This window comes from Schistosoma haematobium, chromosome 2 (genome assembly GCF_000699445.3).
Source record: "Schistosoma haematobium chromosome 2, whole genome shotgun sequence".
Taxonomy (NCBI): Eukaryota; Metazoa; Platyhelminthes; class Trematoda; order Strigeidida; family Schistosomatidae; genus Schistosoma; species Schistosoma haematobium.
The window spans coordinates 42825707-42843106 of NC_067197.1; the positions used below are offsets into that span (position 1 = coordinate 42825707).

Here is a 17400-nt window from a genome sequence, read left to right on the forward strand (position 1 = left end):
TTGATCAGTATTCCAGGCCTCCGAATGCCCTGGTATGGCCGAGAGTGGGGTGGGCCCATCTTCCCTCTCAAAATGCTCTCACACGGCCACGCGTATACAGCCTATGCCAGAGAAGTCCTACTCACTGCCTTCTCGCGGCGGGAGTGTTGTTTACGAAATTCAGAGGACGAAAAGCGAATATTCAGCGCTTTAACCGGATCCCAAATCAATGGTGCACATGGGCTGGCTCCAGTATCCTGAAGGAAAAAATGGTATATGAACCAATCATTTGTCACCAGCTACCATGGGACTGGATCTCTTCACGATGCTCCACTGCCTTGTGGATCAGACCTTAAGGTCAAAGGCTCGGGGTGTGGTCCCCTAAGAAAACCACCTGTTTCGGTCTGGGCACCCGGGTAGTATCACAGCCATCACACAAATTGAATGATTTATGTGGTGCATATCTATTTGGTGCCTCCTTGTACCAATATCTATGTGTTAAAATAAATAATAAATAAAACAATATTGCAGATATTGTTGATCAATTAAATCAAGACTAATTAACTTATCTTACTATATCATAATGACTATGTAAATAAAGAAGGAACAAATCACTCTTATCTACCAGAGTAAAAGTTCTATTCTCGCTCATTTGGTGAATACAGATCATCAAATGTGTTATATCCAAGCGAAGATTAAATCATGAGTAACTTCTGAGACATATTAATTGACTAATATTATCTATACATTCTTACGGTATAACTATTCAGTAACTAGATTATGTATATCTATATTCCCCTTGTCATAAGCTTTATTTTGACCTATATATTATTATTATACGATTTACTGTTCTTAAGCTATGTTCAGTTTATTGACTACTGCCTCCCACGTTCACAGTAACTTTTTGGCTTTATTGTGTACGAATATTATTTCCTATTTTATGGTGCGTTGCGGTCTGTTTGGTTGATATATAAACCCAGTATGTCCGAAGTAAACAGTTCGATTCGATTCGCATATTGGAAGCTGCTATTTGGTGTTGTGGACGAGCTAGGCTAACATAGGACCAATAAGGACGCTAGACTGTCCATACCAGTCGAACGTCATTGGTTTGGCACAGTGCTAAGATTGTATAAGTCGTATTTTGATTAATAGATAAATCACGTGATAAAAGCCGGACATAAAGTCACAACAAAATGGAATTGAATAAAGTTTTTAAGGTTATCCATCATATTCAATCAAATTTATCATATGGTTTACAAGTGCATCTTTTGCACATTGCTAAATTCATTACAATCTATATTCCCCAATCTAACTTTTCTATTCAAAAGAAGTTTGTAGAACCACTCTTGCTACCTTGGCTATCGGTATAAGGAAGTTTGTAATAGAACTTTGATAAACTATTTTCGTATCTCTTCCATTTTTTTTGTATTTTACTTATTCTCAACATTCATCTGTTGATTCTTATATAACTACACACTAACCATTCATCGAAATATTTTGTTAGTTCCTTCTTCTGTCTTCTTTTATATATTATGCAACGTAGCAACTACTTGATTATCGAATAATTACTTAGATTATTATTATTATTATTATTATTATTATTATTATTATTATTATTATTATTATTATTATTATTATTATTATTATTATGATTAATCCCCTTTCTTACTCAATGTTAATTTATAATCGATATGTCATTATACAATTATTACGTAACGTATCCAATTGATAAGTATATTAATTGATTATTAGTGTAGGGCTACGATGATAAGAAATTACTTTGCTCGATTTGTTCCTTCTTTATTTTTACCAAATGTCAAAAGGGTATATTGACGACTACGTAAATATTGAGTGTATTCCACACAAAAAATCAATGCATAATTTAATGAAATAATAAGAGTGGTTTTATTATTATTAAATGGAACAGTAAAATGGAACTAACATTAAAACATTAATATGATTCTATAAATATGTAAGGTTTCCTATTGCATAAATTTTGGTTACGGGATAACCGGGTAAGTAATAGTGAGGTTAGACTCAAAGTATTAGGGGATGATGGTAAATCAGTTGATGAGGTTGTGAATCTTCATCGACTGAGATGGTTGGGTCACGTGTTACGTATCCCCGAACACCGATTACCACGACGTGCAACGCTAACCGGTGTAGGAGATGGTTGGAAGAAACTTAGGGGCGGCCAAACCAATACGCGACATCAGTGCTTGAAGTCACTAACTTCTAGTCTGAGCTATGTTGGTAGATGCAGACTACTTGGTTGGGGTCCGCGTGACTATCGTAACCAATGGTTGGAGACTGTGGGTGACATGGCTCAGAATCGATCACAATGGCGTCGGTGTATACACTCTCTGTCTTCCCTTAAACTAAGAGATTAAAATCGCTTCATATATTTCTTTCTACGAACTAATTCTTTCTTCTTGTACTATGTCCTTATATGCAATCTTTCTTTTATATATTACCACCATTGAATTAACTACTTTTATGAATCCGGTGTTTATTTTGCTGTGTTAATGAGGTATGGCAACTTGGACCGATGCATATATGTGCCTGGTTCTACGTTATAGCTGACTGACTGACTGAATGTTGGTTGCTAGAAGAGATAATATTGATATGGATAAGTCATTGATGACAGACCATAGTTTATGTTACTTAATCAAAAATCAACAAATATTTGAGGACTCGAAATTTCTGACTATTTAATAGTTTTTGCAATATATTGATTAATGATTATAGTACTCATTTAAATTATAATACGATCTAGTGAAACAACATACATTCAGTCATGTTCAAAATCGTTCGCAATAGCGCAGGTGTATCCACTCTTTGTGTTCTCCCTAATTCTAATCCTCTGAATTCTTCTTATCCCCTATTTTTTCTCTTTCCAAATTTATTTCACTATATTATACTCCATAAATAACATCTTCAAACCCTAATGTTTTCGACTACTGCTTATACTCTTACTACCTCTACCACCACGGGTTTCGAATCGATAACTGGGTCTCTGTGCTGATGTAGAATGGCAACTCGAACTGATGTACGTACTTACGAAGTTCTACGTTGTTACTGACTGACGGTCATGCTACTTTTATGTAAAATAAAAATATCTAGCTACTATAATCGAAAAAGATAAAGCAGGGTTGGAGAATGAGATTGAATAGCGAATAAACTATATCATGACAACCACTACTACGTATACATATATCTACAACTGAGAGTACGAGAAACTTGTTAAAATACTTTATGGTAAGTAATCCTATCTAGTATTAAACATGTGGTACTCGATCAGTCAGTCAGTCAGTCAGCAACAACGTAGAACATCGTACGTACGTACATCAATTCGAGTTGTCATACCACATTAGCACAGAGATGCAGTTGTCGATTCAAATTCCGTAGTGGTAGAGGTAGTAGAAGTGTAGTGTCAGTTATTATGCCAAGCCCATATACCTTATTCTAGCTTCCGGACATCCCATTTTATTCATTCTACTCGAGCCATATTTTGACCTTGTCAATTATTTGCTTATCAGTCTTGACTGTTTTTATACGAGCGTATATGTGTGTGCCCTTCTTATTCCATTAATCACATGTCTGTAGCTTTATTTTGTCTGACTATAAATATTGAGTAACGCTTGTCTAAAATGGAGTTGGCTTCCCAGCCATCTTCCATACGTGTCATTTTGCTCTACTCTTTTATTCGCTTCATATTCGAAATATATGTATTCTCAAGTCAATTCTCGTTATTCGACTTATTTAATTCCGTTATTGGATAATGCGATTTAAGTCGACGATGATATACGAGAATCAGCGACAGCAAACATTCATACAATCATTCGTACGCTCTAAATGGAGTCAGGTCAACGGGCACAAAAGAAGTATAAGCAGTAATCGGAAACATTGGGTTTGAAGATGTTATTCAAGGAGTATAATCCAGTGAAATAAATTTGGAAAGAAAAAAAGGGGACATGAAGAATTCAGAAGATTAGAATTTAGGAGAACAAAAACAGTGGATGCACCTGTGCCATTGCAAACGATTTTGAGCCATGTCATTCAGGGTCTCTAACCATCGGTTGCTATCATCTCGCGGTCGTCAACCAGGTAGTCTACACCTACCAACATGACTCAGTCCACTTTTCAGTGATTTCATGGACTTGTGCCATGTTTTGGTCTGGCCGCTCCTAGCTTTCTTCCAACCTACTCCTACATCATAAAACATCGCACGTCGGAGCAGTCGGTGGTTGGGCATACGTAACATGTCCCAGCCACCTCAACTGATAAAGTTTCACTACTTCATCAATTGATTTGCCATCCTTACCTAGTACCCGTTTCCTAACAACTGTGTTACTTACTCGATGGTCCCAGGATATACGAGCAATGCTTCGAAGACACCTATGATCGAATACTAGAAACCTACGAATAACATGTGGTACTGAATGAAGTGACGATTACTACCACTATTATTATTATTACTACTATAGAAGCATAATGACAGGAAATAGAAACTTTCTGATGTAGGTACCTTACGCGAAAGTGAATGAACTACACGAATAAACTCTGACAATGTTTCCATAGGTTGACTAATGTATGTTACATTAAAGTTTGATATTATTTCACATTCTAATAAAATTACCAACTAATATAAGTGTATTAACATATTTTATGCAACATATTTACAATCGAGGAACATAAATATGAATCACAGATAAATATCACTTACCGAATAAAACGTAAGGAAACAAGTTCTGTCCAATTCCTTAGGTTACCTTTATCAATTTTGACAGTGTTATCCCAGTCCTAAAACGAACAAACATAGAAATCTTCTTAATAGATAACAAACAATTAACGTGTACAATTGAGGAATAAGTTATGCTATCACAATAAAACCTGGAAGGTAACCATTTCAAATTAGAAATAGAAATCTTAGAATGTTACATTATCGAAGCTTTCAGACTAGGATGGTGAATCAGAAACATTGACCGAAACGCCAAATTCATTGCAGTTTTGCACTGAGTAACAATTTACTTGCTACCTTTCATATAAAAACAACTCTTACGTCAAGGATAGTTTGGAAAATCACGAAGATGTAACAAACAAATAACCCTTCGGGACATTAATTCTCCTTGCTTAGTATGACGTCTTTTTATTTTTGATTATTTTCTCTTCATGTACTGGTATAAATTGATGGATGAGGTTTTCTGTTCCTATATCTGCCTACATTTATAAATCTGGTGCCTTAGGGAGTTACTAGTTTACAAGAAGAATATGAAAATAATCACCATTAACTACCTTTGTCTCATGATTTGAATTAAATTTTTGTGTTACTAACTTGTTTATAGGAAACAGCTGATCATCAATATTCGAAATTCTTGTTTCCACAAACATGTGTGTACAGAATTTTGTGGCTAAAGTAATGATAGACTAAATAGGCCATACATATATATACATCATTCATAGAGCCAAAGAACTAGTCAGACTCTTTTCAGCTAGATTTACATGAGAACTGAGTTGTGTTTATTGAAATAAGGCAAAATATAGCTTAGCTTATGCTAAGGATAGTGCTCTTCAAACCCTTTTGTATCCTTCGTCATCAAAGGATCTCATCAAACTCTTGAATTATTTTTCTAAACTTGCTAAATGAAGAAGTTTCATTTTGCATTGGGAACTGTAGCAAACCGAAGTGATATATAAAGCCTAAAGCTCACGGAGAAAACCTAATCTTTGTATCACAAGAGTCTTTAAATGAAAATCAATTTAGCTAATGGGATTCTAAAGAGAAGACCATTGCCGATATTAACAGTCGAGACATTATTTTATAGTTCATTATTCTTAAGCTAAGTAAACAATAAGCTCTTAAATCTAACCAATTTGATGTGTACGAACCACCATATCATTTAACATGGAATCAGTGACATGTACTTTCGTTCCAAAAACGTATATATCATAAAAACACCTTGAGAAAATACTAAACGAAGTATATTGTGGTAAGGACACAGACACCATAAGACCTGACACAATCATATATCTGTTCAAAATGCTAAACAGCACACCTACTGATTTGAGGAATCAACATGAAGGAAAAACAAAGAAATTAAAATGACACAGTAATGCAACAACCAGATGAAAGTAACAAGATACTAGAATATTCAGAACTCAAAACAGGATCAACTAGAAGTATAAGTAAAAGGTATTTATTTTGAACCATACTACATAGTTTTCAATCACTTATTTCAATTGGCTTGTGAAAACTACCTAAAAGACCTACGCACTCTTACAAAACTCGCATTAAGTCAAAGACTTGATGGGTGCTGTCAGGATATTAATATCCTGGAACATTTCCCTGTATATTTGTACTTCAGTAAGCATGACATGTTGAGGTAATTACTGGTTCCGCAAGTGGATTACATGTCCAAACTCTGATCTATGGAGAGTAAAAAAGCGCCGACAAGATTCCGTTGCCATACTTAACTTCTTATCACATTGATCTGTAATCAGGCCGCACCAACACATATATACTAAAACACAAATGTATCATACAACAAAAATAGGACTAACCATAGGATTGTAGACACGAAATGTTTGAATCAGAAGGCTTGGATACCGACGATGGGCGTACACCGTTGTACCGGAAGATACACATAGTTCATTCTGGAATAACCAATGACAAAAAGATACTTATGTTGGGTAATGTAGATAAAGCAATACACGATAATGATATATATATATATATATATATATATATATATATATATATATATATATATATATATGACTAAATAAGAGGACTGATAATATGGAACTAGCGTCCCTTTGATCCTGAAAATCTGATGTTCTGTTAATAAATTTACGCTGAAAAGGTTTCCAAACAAAGTGAAATGATAACACTGAGAAGAAATGGAAGACAGAAAGGTTGTACAATCTATAAACAAGTGAACAAGGAAATTACTTAGTAAAAAACAGTTCGATTAAGTAAACAAGACATATTCCGTTCGGTTACATCAAACGAACTATTATCACAATGCCTGTATACAATATTTCTAACTACATGATGATGCTGCTGAATGTGAGTTAACCTCCAAAGGCAACTCAACACAAGCGATGAGTTCAGACACAGGCTTCTGAAATTTTAGAATGAGTACTCTTCATTTCAAAAGTGTGAAACACATAGATAACAACAGACACCAATTACCAACTGATTATATGCAATGTGGGTAGTCGATGAATTGTCGTAAATTATACTTACATTATTCTCGTGCTCAAAGTCTTTTTCCATGTGACAGATCTTTTATAGATGGTTCCAAAAGGTCATAGTAAAACTAAAGAAAAATGGTGAGATCGGGAAACCCTCTCTAGTCCTACTGCTGACTTTAAATAATGGAGATAGTTGATTTCGGGTTCTCACACTAATGTATTTTTGTAAAAAACCTTTAAAGTGTTAAACTTTTCAGGGACACTTTTTCTCAGTATACAAGCCCAAGACATACTCCCATTTAACGAATTGGAGTCCGAAATAAAGAACGATAAAGCGATGGTTGAAATCCAATGACTACAGCGATGCTTCATCAGTTGTCGGAGGATGAAGATATGACTAATGTATCCATAAACTGAACAGAAACTGGCCTTCCTCATACGAGTTAATCTGCCACAAGCTATTCATAATTTATGTAGTGTGAAGTTGACGGCTTGGAAGTAGCATAGAGCAGACTTACACTTCAATACTGTTGTATAAATTGCTTCGTCTCAAAACGATGGAACAATCAGTTTGCCAATTATTTTAGCCTCCAGCCCTAGAAAGAGACGGCAGTGAGTCGTCTGAATTCAGTGATGCCTCAGAATTCAGTCAGAGGTCTTAAGTGCTGTTAGAGATATGATGGCGGTTTTCACTTCCCGGTTGCGCACACCATAGAAGGGTTCTTCTAGAGGTAACTGAAAAGAAATTGGGTTAGGGTAGGTCATATTGATCTGACAGCGATACCGCAATGCTGCTTGAGGCGGTCTTTTACGGCCTTTTTGTGAGTAATTCTCCTGTTAGCTCCGTACTTGTTGAGACCTTACCGCCGGAGACGGATATTCGTGGGATAAGGCAAGGTGTGCATTTTTAGGGTCGGCCTTTTTTAACGCCAACCTTCTTTTGTGGGAAGACAGCATCTCTGTTATGCTGGTTGTCTACAGTTAGAAGTATGACTTCGCTATCGGTCCTTGAGTTTGCTGCTTTTAGTCTTACCGCTCTTCAACAGACCTGTCTGGCGTGGTAGAACCTCGAGGAACGACCTTCCAGCCAGTAAAGCTTGATTGTTTCATCACGATAGGCAAACCCGACCACCACGTCAAGGTAGCAGCAACTGTTAGTTTGTTTTGGACCTAGGTTAGTCAGTCAAACACAACGTAGGACCCAATACGTGTGTAGATTGTTTTCATTGGCTGGGTTGTTAGTTGGAAGTCAAACTGCACAAATGTATAGTTGTTACATCAGACGGGTTGACATATCGCTCCAATTGCTGTATCCAGCGTTCAAGACCGTTTTAAGATTACTAACCAATATACCCTGAACCCAACAATATCTGATGCCAACAATCAGTTTATACGACAATAGTACTTTCAAGAATCGAAAGGGCATGCACACCGTTAATCTAAAACCGGAATTTTCCAACTACAGGTGAATCCTTTTATCTACGGTCCCAGTGCTAGACGTCTTCTCGGACTTTCCCTTTAATGAAAACATCCATGCTAAGTGAATGTAGTAAAGATTCCCCTGGAAGCGACCGTAACTATGAGGCCGCATGAAGGCATTTTGAGACATGAAGTGGATGCTATTAACCCACTGTCACACTATAGCACTTAGAGGGTCAGAACATTTTTCAGATTACGTTGCCCCAAAATGCCCTGGTACGGCCCAAAGTGAGGGGAGTCCGCTCTCCTTCTCGAAACGCTCTCACATGGCCGCAAGTACACAATCACTGTCACGCAAGTCCTACTCACCGCCTCCTTACGGCATTATTGTTGTTTACGGGATTGAGAGAACGGAAAGCGAATTTCTGTCGCCTTAACCGGGTTGGTAGATATGGAGGATCCAAATAAGGGAGTTGAAACACCCTGACTCAAAACCAATGGTGAGCATGGGCTCCGGGATCCTGAAGTAACAAATGGTGTATGAACCAATTATTGGCCACAGGCCACCATGGGACTGCATCTCCTTACGTTGCTCCATTGCCTTGTAGATTAGACCTTTAAGTCGAAGGTTCCAGGCATAGCCCCCGTAAGAAAACCACCTGCTTCGGTCTGATCACCTGAGCAGTATCACAGCCCACATACAAATCAAGTGAGTTGTGTGGTGCACATATATTCGGTGCCTATTTGTACCAATATTTGTGTTCAAATAATAAAATTTAGATTAACTACGTTAGGAGCGCACATTCGAAAATGAAGAAGTCTACATGATTCAGAACACAGTATTTTATTTGCTACGCTTACACTAGATTTTACTTAAGTATATTAGATTACTGGTCTACTTTGCAAATCTGAAACGGATTAAAAGCACGATTTAACCTTCGTCTGTCGATATCTACAGATAATTAAAGTGATAATCAAAGAAATCTTACGTGAAGACAATGATTAAGGATTCAAATAATAACTGAAGTACTAGTTTTAGAATTAAACACAGTAAACTATGAAATCATCGCGAGCTTCTCGAGGTACGTTTAGTTGACAGATGTGATCGAAAATAAATGCGTCAGATGAGAACATTTACAAAATTTGTACTATAGAACAATAACAGCGATAAGGTGAGCACCTGTGAAGTACACAAATAAGTGTACCATACAGTGTAACCGACTGCAGTATTTTACTCACCAACAACTTGAGTCTAATATTTCAGATTTTCCTATACAATGAATGTCTGAATTAGAGTTTAACTAGGAAAATTGACAGATTAGTTGCACTTGACCCAATCGACACAAACGGTTTAAACATTTGAGCGGTGTACTTCTACTTTAGTCAGATACGTAGCCACATTGTTTATTACTTAGTTCAGTATTATCATCTGTTAAGCATGCCTATACACTTATATTGAATTATCTCATTTGAAAAAATTAGTTCTATTCGTGCTTCGAAAGAAGTATTTCTAGGACTACTAAGAATGTAGTCTAGTTTCTCTGCGAATTTCGAGCAGAAAATTGACACTTTCACATACCTAAAGACTGGATTTAAAGTTGGTTTTAGTGGTTTGTGATGCCTGATATACTCAGGAACCTATTAAGAATGAATTCTTATGTATATCAACAGTGATGGAGATACACAGTGATTCGCTAGCTTGGTAATGACACTACTCTAGTATTGAAGACAGTTTCCAACCTTACCCAAAGTATATAAGTAAAGTCCTGTAACCATCTAAATGACACTAAAGCATCGAAAAACATGTGTATTGCTTGTGGCACATTCATTATTCTTAGTTACTTAGAATATCATACAATTACGGTGTTCTTAGCTATGATTAGCTGACCTAGTCAGTAAGTTCAATTGCATTGTGTAAAACATCAAGCTTTTATTCTACGTTTTCATTTATTCTGCAATTTTATAGATTCTCGTGTTGATTAGCCGGATAGCTATTATGAAATTATAACAATTAAAAGTCGACAGATTGTAAAAAAAATCTGAAATCGGTTTACTAACCTATCCCTCTGTGTAATGTTACTAAGATATTTCTAATTATTTTGATACAAAAACACAACTATTGGCCTGGGATGCGTAGGGGCACTTTAAAATTGAGGGAGGGGCGAATATATAATAAGAACACCTATGACCTGATGTAAAAACAGCCTGCTTCTGGAGAGTCAGTATTTCATGAGTTTTCGGTAAAGTATGGCAAAAGCCAATGGTTTGAACGTAATCGAAAGTATACTTATAACCTTGTAGTTGTTCTATAGAATACGTACAACATTCCTAAAGGTGAAAACGATGATCGTTTAGTTCCAGACTGTTGGAACACTATCTGTCTCCCGAAACAATTCAGTCATTTGCCTAGCCGAAAGTTCGTCACTATATTCATGAAGATCACGGATTAAGTCATCACGGCCAGGAAACTTGTGAGTTTCTAAAAGTTGGGGTATATTGTGGGTCCCTGATTTGTTAGATGGATCTGCTGTCATAGATCAGGGGGGAAAGGACCAACGTTAGTGAGGCAAAATCCAGTTGTAATGGCTCTCGTTAAGACTTCAGGACAGTTTTCGACGAAAGGAGACAAAAGTAGAGCAATTAACCAAGTTTAAGACACTTCAGTTGAAGAACATATGAAACTCAAAACAACTGTCTGCAAGCCAACATTAAAGTCAGAATCTTCAATACGAACGTCAAGACAGTTCTACTGTATGGAACTGAGACTTGGAGAACTACTACGAACATCATTAAAAAAGTACAAGCATTTATAAACAGTTGTCTGCGAAAAATACTCAATGTTCGTTGGCCGGATACTAATAGCAACAACCTACTGTGGGAGACAACAAAACAGCTTCCAGCTGGAGAGGAAATTAGGAAAAGACGTTAGAATTTGATAGGACATACACTGAGAAAATCATCAAACTACATCATGAGACAAGCGCAAAATTGGAATCCTGAAGGGAAACAGAAAAGAAGAAGACCAAAGAACATACTTAATCGAGAATCGGAAGAAGTTGTCAAAGGGATGAATAGCAACTGGAAACAAATGGGAAGGATTGCCCAGGACAGAGTTGGATGGAGGATGATGGTGGGTGGCCCATGCTGCTTCACGAGGGGTAACAGGCGTAAGTAAGCATGCTACTTTTTGACATAAATATTTGATTATAATAACTCCGTCAAACCTCTGAGTGACCAAGTTCACTGATATACCAAAAACCACCGATTCTGGGAATAGAAAGCACAATTTTTTCAGCTTTCTTAGATCGCTCATCAACTTTCAATTCCTATATTACTGGACAAAATACGTATTTATTAATAATGATGACTGAAGGAAATCACCATAAACACGATTTCATAGAAGTTGGTAGACTGCGTGTTTGTAAGACATAAGGAACGTGATCTACAATACCGGGAGATTCCTCAAAAATAATCGAAGGCAAATTACAGAAAAACTGCAAGCTCATATTCTTTTATCGTTTTCAATCTAAGTAGCCAGGATTCTACAGTCTTGTATTTGATGCGATCCAATAGGATCACGGTAAATATCAGTAATTAATTACCGAGATAAGAACTACGATAGAATTAATAAGTTCAACTAGTGTAAACAGATCACTAATGTTCAAACTTTAGACAATCCTTCATATACTCCTGAAGTCTTGTTTGCACTTATAACCCTGATACTTTAGTATTGTTGACATTTCATAGGTTCTTGCGAGGTTCCATTACTCAAAGAGATAAAGTATATTTTTGGGTCAGTAGGAAAATTCAGTTTAGCTTGCTAGAACAGTATGTCAATTAATAATATCCAAAGTCTCAGGAAATCAAACGAAGCATATATTACATTTTGCTGAACTTTCAATGAGGGGTCCCGGTAATGGAAAATTAAATGGTTACATAGTCAATCTGAACATTTCAAATGAACTTCAGGTTTAGGTCAGCTTAGTCCTCGGAATGGGTATTCTTCGAATTATGTATAATGACCCGAAAAGTCTAAACAATTATTGCACAAAAATACATCTTTATTCGTCCACTTACCACATGCTTGAAACAGCTCATTTTATGCATCAATCCGTCTCGGATATCAAGTAGTAGTGCTTCTGAGACATACTAAAATACTTTTTATAAGAACATACTGAAATTGACATATCCATGAACATCTAGTGTGATCAGTGCAGGTATCTTGGTGCTTTGAGATAAAAACCCGTTATTGTGAATCAATATGTTATGTTCTTGGAAAGAACAACCAATGAAACCATTCCCTACGTCAGGATTAGTAAAAATGAGTCAGCAACGAACCCGTAAATGTAAGAAGACTGCTTTGTGTGTTTTCCGGCTGAATTATAAATGCGTCTAGATCTTTTATTTTTTTTGCAAATGGTTTAAGGCGATCTGCAACACACTCGTGAGGTTCGTCTAATTACAATCAGGTTTGATTTAATATGTAATTACCAGTCTTTATAAATTCTGAAACAAACTCAGAAGGCGTCAGACACCAAAGGAATATGTACAGACAACAGAGAATAACCAAATATATTACAATCCTCCATCTATTATTAAAAAATCCTCACAAGCAACAAACTGGGTATTACTTGTACAACAAAATAATTGTAGTTTTCATTCCTATCACAGAGAAAAGAGGGAAGTATGTCTATATGAGTGCCAAAGTGTGACACTATCAGATGGCTGGTATTGCCTTAGGAGGAAGATACTCCTATGAGATCCAAATGTGTAAAGACCACCCACTGGGTTGAAAACGCGTTAGGTATTAGTAGTGTATAACTTCGAATCCGTCACGACCTTATCCAATAACCAATGCCTTTAGGTCGAGGTTCAAATGGTTGTGGACGGAATAGAAGAAGCTTTCGCTTAACAGTCTTCCGTGTCTAGTAGCAGGGGATCACAAAATCCTCCAGGTAGGAACCTAGGTATGTTAACAATAAAAGAGGAAAAGAAATTGGTAAATCATAGTATGATGCTGTCATTGGTCCTTAAGAATAGATCAAGTTGCCTCTTGAAGGACTCCTGAGAAGTCGCTTGGACTAGCTCGGCCGGCAGCGAATTCCAGCTTTTGACAACTCTTAAGGAGTAGAAGTTGTGTCTACATTCCGTCTTGCTATGTTGTGTCTCCGGTTTCTGGGTGTTACCCCTTGGGTTATTGATCGAACTAAGCTTAAGTAGGTGTTTAAGAGGATGTCCAGAAGTGTTAAGAATACTACAAGCCATTAATAAATCGCCTCTAAGACGCCTATACTCTAATGGGTAAAGGTCTAGTGAATGGAGGCGCTCTTCGTAAGGCTTAGATTTGAGTCCTCGAACTAATTTCGTGGCTCGCCGTTGGATACGCTCCAAAGTGACCTTATCTTTTTGGAGTGAGGGGGGAATACTATGTTTCCATACTCTAAATGAGGACGGATGAAACTATTGAAGATTGTGTGGAAAGTTCTTCCGTCAAACTGTCCAAAAATGCGCTTCAACGTTACCAGTGCAAGGTTTGCTCGGAAGGCATTTTTGTCACAGTTAGCGTAAGACTTTAAGTCATGGGGCACCAGGACTCCTAAATCTTTTTCGACTTGGGATACTACTAGAAAGGAGTTTCCTAAGTTGTAACTATAGTTTGCAACATCTCGCAGATGGACTACTTTACACTTTGAAGTGTTAAAGGTAAGTCCGTTATCGTCCGCTCAACTTTGAAGTCGAGTCAGATCCTCCTGAAGTGCCTGTATATAGTCTTGGTTGCGTGTCTCTCTCCAAAGTTTCACGTCGTCGGCAAAAGGTAATAAGTCTGACGTTACCTGTTTAGGAATGTCATTTATGTAGATCAAGAAGAGAAGAGGCCCTAGTACTGAGCCCTAGGGGACCCCACTAGGACATTCCATAGCCTGAGATAAAGTGAAATTAACCCTAACCTTAAAATGTCGATTTTTCAGGTATGAAGTAAGCCAATCGATTAGAGGTGGTTTGATACCTAGTCACAAATGGTTAACCTTATCAAAAGCTTTTGAGAAATCAAGGTAAATAATATCAACCTTCCCCTTGCGATCGAGGATGCTTGTCCATCTGTCCACCGCAGTCAGCAGGTTGGTTATACAAGAGTAACCCTTCCTGAAACCATGCTGTTGGGGTGAGAAGAAATTCAAGGACAGTAGATAGTCATTTAAACCGTCGTACATCAGGGACTCCATGAGTTTTGAAGGTAATGACAGAAGAGCCACCGGCCGATAACTTGAAGGTTCATTGCGTCGACCTCCTTTGAAAATTGGTGTGATGTGAGCCAACTTCCAATTTTCCGGTAATTTGCCTCGGCTAAGCGAGTGTGAGAACATCACGCTAAGTGGCGTTGCCAGGATTGAGGCTGCTTCCCTCAGTATGGCAGAATGGACCATATCCGGACCAGGAGAAGTATCTAGTCTTAAGGGCTGCAATTTCTGGAACACCAAGTCAGCGCTTAAGTCCACTTCGGAAAGTCCTGTGGAATTGCAGATGAAACTGTCGTCAGCAAAGTTGATGTTAGCCGGTTGGAATGTCTGAGAGTAATGTGCCGCCTGAAGGTTAACGGCGTCGCCATCGTTGTTGGTCGGGCCGTTAAGACCTAGCAGTTGAGAAACTCTCGCTTTGGCTTGACGAAGAGAGGCTGCATAACGGAATAAGCTTTTAGGATTAGAGGCAACTTTGTCCACAAGCTTTGTCTGGTACTGAAGCCTATATTCTCTTATAGCCTTTGTGCATATGTTCCTTATATGTTTATATTGCCTATACGCTCCGTCGTTATTAGTTCGTTTGTATTCCGCCCAACAGTGCCTTTTGCGGCTTAGCAGGCGAAGGGTATGGTTCTTGATTACTGTAGGTGGCTTGCAGCTTTTGGGAACCGTTTGAGGAACTGAATGGTTTGTAGCACATAAGAGCGTGTGCAGTAAGAAGTCATAATGACCGTCCACGTCGAGTTGAGGCTGAACATCCCAAATCACCTGTTGTAGATAGTCATGTAGAGCTGGCACATTCAGCCGTTTAAAATTCCAACGCAAATTATTGTTGGGATACCTTAGCTTAGTTTCGATGACAAAACTGAAGGCTATGACGGCATGATCGCTCGTTCCCAGAGGAGCCAGGATTAAGAGGTTGTCAACTAGGAATTCTTCGTTTGTGAATACACAGTCTAGGCGCGATGGTGTCTGACTGTTTCTCCAACGAGTTGCCGACCTCACATTTTCGTATAATCCCAAGTCATCGATAAGGTTGAAGAACCGAGCTTCAATTGAGTTGTCGCCTCCAGTGCACGTGTGTTCCGCGAAGTTGACTCTAGGGAGATTAAAGTCCCCTAGAATCAGGATGTGTGTGAAACCGAGACGAGTAGAGCGGGATAGTCCTTCCAGAATACGACTATCGTACTCGATGTCGTCAGTTGGCTTCCTGTAAATGACTCCGACTAGACACCTCGAAGTACTAGACAATCTTACAGAGCACCATATGGATTCCTCAAGATTGTTAAACTCGAGGTTGTGAACTTGGTGCACCTCCAAGCAAGAACTTATGTATATGGCTACTCCGCCCCCAATTCCTGTTTTTCTGTCGTTGCGGAACAAAGTCATCCCAGGTAATGCTAACTCTTGGTTCGAGAGCTGAGAAGATATCCAGGTTTCAGATATTCCTATCAGATGGGCCTTATTAACGTTGCTAAGTTCACGTAATTCATCCAGTTTGTTTGGTAGACTCACGGCGTTCATATATAAGCAGTTTATGCTTTCAATTTGGAACGCGTGAGCTTCGTCCTGTTTTTATGTGTGAGCCTTATGTGAATGGACAGGTAGCCCACCTATATGAGGTTTGCCGAGGTGGTAGGCCCTGTCCTTTACACGTTTTTTATCATTTAGACAGTCCACAAGTGGAATGGTCAGCTCCAACTTGCCTTAGTGCTTGGTCCTAGCTTCGTATGGCCTATCCGGGTGCATGTGGATTCCAGGTGGCAATCGACGTCTGTTGGTACAAAATGCTTCCAGAATTGCAGCCGCCATATGGGAAGATGGGAAGGTTATCTTCATTAGACGGGGTCTAGGATCACCATCCTTCTTGGCTAGTCTCGTCACATGCTGGGTCAGTATGTGTTTGAGCCTCAAGGACTGATGAATTTCCATTCCCTGATGTCAGAGTTTGTTTGAGTAGGGTAACACAAATCAGTTTATAACTTTGCACTGGCATCTTGAAGTTAAAGTACTGTCTTATGTCTATGGTAGCGTTCATTGTTAAGCCATTTGATTGGACCAGTCTCAGTCAAAATGTTAGTATCACATATGAATGAGTGAATCCAATATCGCTCAATTGGTTCAAATGGTTGTGGACGGAGTAGAAACTTTCGCTTAAAGGGCTTCCGTGTCTAGTAGCACTGGATCGCCAATACCTCCAGGCAGGAACGTTGTTATATCAACGATAACAGAGGAAAAAAAGAAATTGGCAAATCATAGTAAGATATTATCCTTAGTCCTTAAGAATAGGTCAAGTTTTCTCTTAAAGGACTCCTGGGAAATCTGTCACGAGCTCATGTAAACAGATTCATTTCTTGCTGTTTCAGTAAAACTCCAGATCTAGACACTCAACTGCATTATTTTCAGTTAGTTTAGAAGCCATTTTTGGATTTGCATATCTTGTAACGTGTGTGTCTTTCTAATGAGGTAGGGTTTCTCAGACCCTTTGTCTACTCTACACTTATCTACTGTTACGAGGTACTTCTGAAGATCAAGCGGATCGTTTTTGTTCTTTACAGATCTCCAC

The 17400-nt window shown here is 38.1% G+C and overlaps 1 protein-coding gene across 2 annotated transcripts in view; it reads right to left on the reverse strand.

The window, feature by feature from the left end:
- MS3_00007017 (uncharacterized protein) overlaps positions 1-13440 on the reverse strand; it is a 63375-nt gene extending 49935 nt beyond the window's left edge. Inside the window, exons 1-7 of one of the 2 annotated variants that reach the window (XM_051215273.1) lie at positions 13227-13440; positions 13087-13184; positions 12934-13050; positions 12771-12896; positions 12673-12734; positions 6541-6633; positions 4706-4782 (exon numbers count right to left, since the gene is read on the reverse strand). In XM_051215273.1, the coding sequence (XP_051068474.1) occupies positions 4706-4782; positions 6541-6633; positions 12673-12734; positions 12771-12896; positions 12934-13050; positions 13087-13184; positions 13227-13255 (602 nt within the window). In that variant the 5' untranslated portion in view covers positions 13256-13440. Of the gene's footprint in view, positions 1-4705; positions 4783-6540; positions 6634-12672; positions 12735-12770; positions 12897-12933; positions 13051-13086 lie in introns of both variants that reach the window. The other variant, XM_051215272.1, reaches the window with a different exon arrangement.
- Between the last annotated feature and the right edge of the window lie 3960 nt (positions 13441-17400).